The sequence below is a fragment of the Augochlora pura genome, unplaced genomic scaffold, assembly GCF_028453695.1.
Source record: "Augochlora pura isolate Apur16 unplaced genomic scaffold, APUR_v2.2.1 APUR_unplaced_1874, whole genome shotgun sequence".
NCBI classification, from domain to species: Eukaryota; Metazoa; Arthropoda; class Insecta; order Hymenoptera; family Halictidae; genus Augochlora; species Augochlora pura.
The window spans coordinates 1-3,594 of NW_027581966.1; the positions used below are offsets into that span (position 1 = coordinate 1).

Sequence of the window (3,594 nt, forward strand, 5' to 3'; positions counted from 1 at the left end):
ATGGTGGAAAAGATTTTGGGAGATATAAAAAATAATAGGTCTAGTTTTCAGGAAACTGAACAAAATATTGATGAAGAAATCAAATTTGCTAGAAGTGTAGTTGGTAGAGAAGGAGTACCTGCATTTTATCAGTTTCTAAGTTTCTTAATTAAGGGTGAGGGAAAAATATGTCTGGAGATTCTGAAGAAGGAAGGAATAAATTTAGCTAGTATGTCGAGTATTTTGCACGTGTCAGGAGCTAACGCTGCAAAAGCTTTTAGAGAGTTATATGACCTTTGGTTTGATGAAGAGGAAACTAAAACAGAATATTTAAAAACTCTAGACAAAGAAGAAATAAATCTAGGTAATATTTCCAGTGTGTTAGGTGGATCGGGAACCAAAGCTGCAAAAGCCTTTAAAGACCTATATGGTCTTTGGTTTGACAAAGAAGGAAATAAGACACAATATCTAAAAACTCTAGACAAAGCAAAGATAAATCTAACTAATATTTCCAGTATGTTGAGCGGAGCAGGAGCTAACGCTGCAAGAGCCTTTAAAGACTTGCATAGTACTTGGTTTGATGAAGAAGGAAATAAAGCAGAATGTTTAAAAGCTCTGGAAAAAGAAGGAATAAGTCTAGCTACTATCTCCGGTATTTTGAATGTAGCTGGAGCTAACGCTGCACAAGCTTTTAAAGGCTTATATGATCTTTGGTTCGATGAAGAAGGAAGTAAAACACAGTATTTAAGAACTTTAGAAAAAGACGGGATACGTCTATCTAATATGTCCAGTATTTTACATGGAGCGGGAACTAAAACTCCTAAAGCTTTCAAAAATTTATACGATCTTTGGTTTGATAAGCAAGGAAAGAAAAGACAATGTTTAAAAGCTTTGGAAGCAGAGGGGATGAATCTCTCTAATATGTCCAGTATTTTGAGTGGTGCTGGAGGTAACGCTGCAAAAGCTTTCAAAGATCTATACGACTCTTGGTTCGATGCAAATGGTAATAAGAAGCGGCGGTTAAAACATTTTACTGATGGCGAAGATAAGAAAAGAAGCTTTACACTGCATAACATATCTAGCATATTAAGTAGAGCAGGAGGTGATGCTAAAGCTGCTTTCGAAAAATTTCATAGCGTTTGTTTTAATGCCAAAGGACAAAGAACAAAGCTTTTAGAGGACTTCTACAATGCAGATTTCAGGCCAAGTAATTTATCCTCTATACTATGTGGAACAGGCGCTCGTGCTTCTTTCACTTTGAAAAGATTGCATAATATTGCTTTTAATAAGAAAAGAGAGAAAACACAGGTTTTAAAGGATTTCTGCAATGCAGGTTTTAGGCCGTGTGATTTATGTGGTATGTTGAGTGCAGCAGCGAATAGCTTAAAAGAGTTTCATGATTTTTGTTTTATAGAAGGAACGAAAACGTATTTGAATCATTTCCTAATTGAGGAGGAAGGTTTTACACCAAAAAATTTATCTAAGATATTGCATGGTGCGGGAACTAAGATTTGTTCTGCTTTAAAAGATTTTCATGATGTTTGTTTTGATGAAAATGGGAACAAAACACAGCTTTTAAATGATTTCTATGAAGCAGGCTTCATGCCGAACAATTTATCTAATGTATTATCCATGACAGGTGGTAATGCTACCTCCATTTTAAGAAATTTCCATAAATTTTGTTTTAATAAAGAAAATTATTTAAATCGTTTCTTAGCTGAGAAAGAGCTATTTATGCCAAAGGGTTTATCAAAGATATTATATGGAGCAGGACTTGGTGTTTGTCGTACTTTTGAAAAGTTGCATGATCTTTGCTTCGATGAGGCAGGAAATAAAACAGATTATTTAAATAATCTTATCAAAGATTACTCACCGAGTGCGATACTTATTATGCTATATAAAGAAGTAGAAAAGGTTAAAAAAGCTCCTTCTGCTTTCTCATATGAGCAGAATATAGGTGAAGAGGATGAAATAATCGATCCAAGCCCTTAACACGAGTAAGATATCTGGTAGAAACGGGGCAAAGACAAAATTGGGATAGTTTTAAATTTTTATAATTTTAGATTTCTTAGACTTTTTGGACTTTTTAGCTGGTGAAAGCATCTGAAATTCATTTTAATTGTTTAACAGTGGAAACAGCTGTTTCTTCCTTGAGCTGCACAGGAAATGCACAAATAATTATTCAAGCGCGGTCTTTTGCGCTTTTTTTGCCTCATGAAAACGTAAAGTTAATTATTATCGATGAAGGGTATGTCTTTTAAACGAGAACAGGAACAGGTCTTTTAAACGATAACAGGGAATTATATAATAATGCTCGAGATATGGCGATAATCTTAGCCAAATTTGAAAATATTCCGATTATTTTATCATCAGCCTCTCCACTGCTTGAAAGTATTCGTCGTGTTAAAAGCGGGAATTGCAATCACGTGAAGTCAGCTAAGTGATTCGGTGGTGCAAATAGCGAGGCCCCGAGAGGGCAGTACGCTTGTTGATTTACTCGCAAGAAGAGTAATATGTTAATTTTGTTATGTAAACGAAGATAATTTATTTCTTTTTTAAGTACTACTTGTTTAATTTTTCAAAGATTACTTTAGTTTGTTATTTTCGAAAGATTAATTTAATTATGTTGTTTAGTCCTCAAAATCTCGCCGCAATTTTTGTTTCATTTTTATTTTGAGCCATCTCGCCGTGCCTGCGCCAACATAGATTAAGTCTTCGATAGACCAGTGTTGTTAATTCGTCGAGCGATAGGTTAAGATAAAGTTTGAATAAAGTTTATATATATATATGTATAAAGAACGCGATTTATTCATCCCCACCGATGCGAACCCCAGCGTTGTTGCATTTTTTTAAACCGCAGAGCGTACGCACAACTGGAAGTTCATAAAAGGTGAGGATATGAAATTTCCAGCTTAAACTGAAAATAAAAATATGCTCTTTTGCGCCATCATTGCTCTTATCAATTAAAACTTCCAACGAAATGTTCTAATTGCCAAGGTGAACAGTCATTGTAATTTTGTGGCGTAGGAATTGAAAGGGGTACTTGAAGGAATGATAAAGTTAATACACCAAACTCAAACACCGCGACGGATAGGCAGCGATCAGAAGTTGGTTAATAACGTCGTTGGACTTGATACTGGAACAAGAGGCGAGCATTATAATCGGTACACAAATAATTGCTAAGAGGATAACAATTGTTTCTGAAATTAAGTTTGGTTGGAGTAATAAATGCAGATTCGAGCCTCAAAAATTCTGATTTGAGAACAGCGGGTAAAACGTATCAGTTGGAAGGTTGAATGAAGAAGGAGTGATAATAGTGCAAATCAATAATTCTAAAAGTTCAATAATAAAAGCATTGCTACACCACGCACAGAACGTCTTAAAGATATCCATTTTTTGTCGGTTTCAGGTCTGAACGTCTTACGACCTAAAATGGACTTTTTTAAGACGTCTTAAAATCGTCTGAAATAAGGCGTCCGGAATCGGACGTCGTTTTAACGTCCGAAACAAGACGTGTTAAAGACAACCGTTTCGGAACATCTTTAAGACACTTGAAATATGTCTTTGTAGGAGTCGGCATATTTCTGACGTGTTGTATTTATAAAGCCCAGGTGA

The 3,594-nt window shown here is 35.2% G+C and overlaps 1 protein-coding gene across 1 annotated transcript; it reads left to right on the forward strand.

The window, feature by feature from the left end:
• Window positions 1-3,474, forward strand: LOC144477552 (uncharacterized). Its single transcript, XM_078195280.1, has one exon. It carries the CDS (start codon window positions 1-3, stop codon window positions 1,969-1,971), a length of 1,971 nt encoding a protein of 656 aa, XP_078051406.1. The 3' UTR covers window positions 1,972-3,474.
• The last annotated feature ends 120 nt before the right edge of the window (window positions 3,475-3,594 follow it).

What these genes read in the sequence shown, in the direction of transcription:
- LOC144477552 (XM_078195280.1), top strand. Translation starts at nt 1, where the DNA reads ATGGTGGAAAAGATTTTGGGAGATATAAAAAATAATAGGTCTAGTTTT.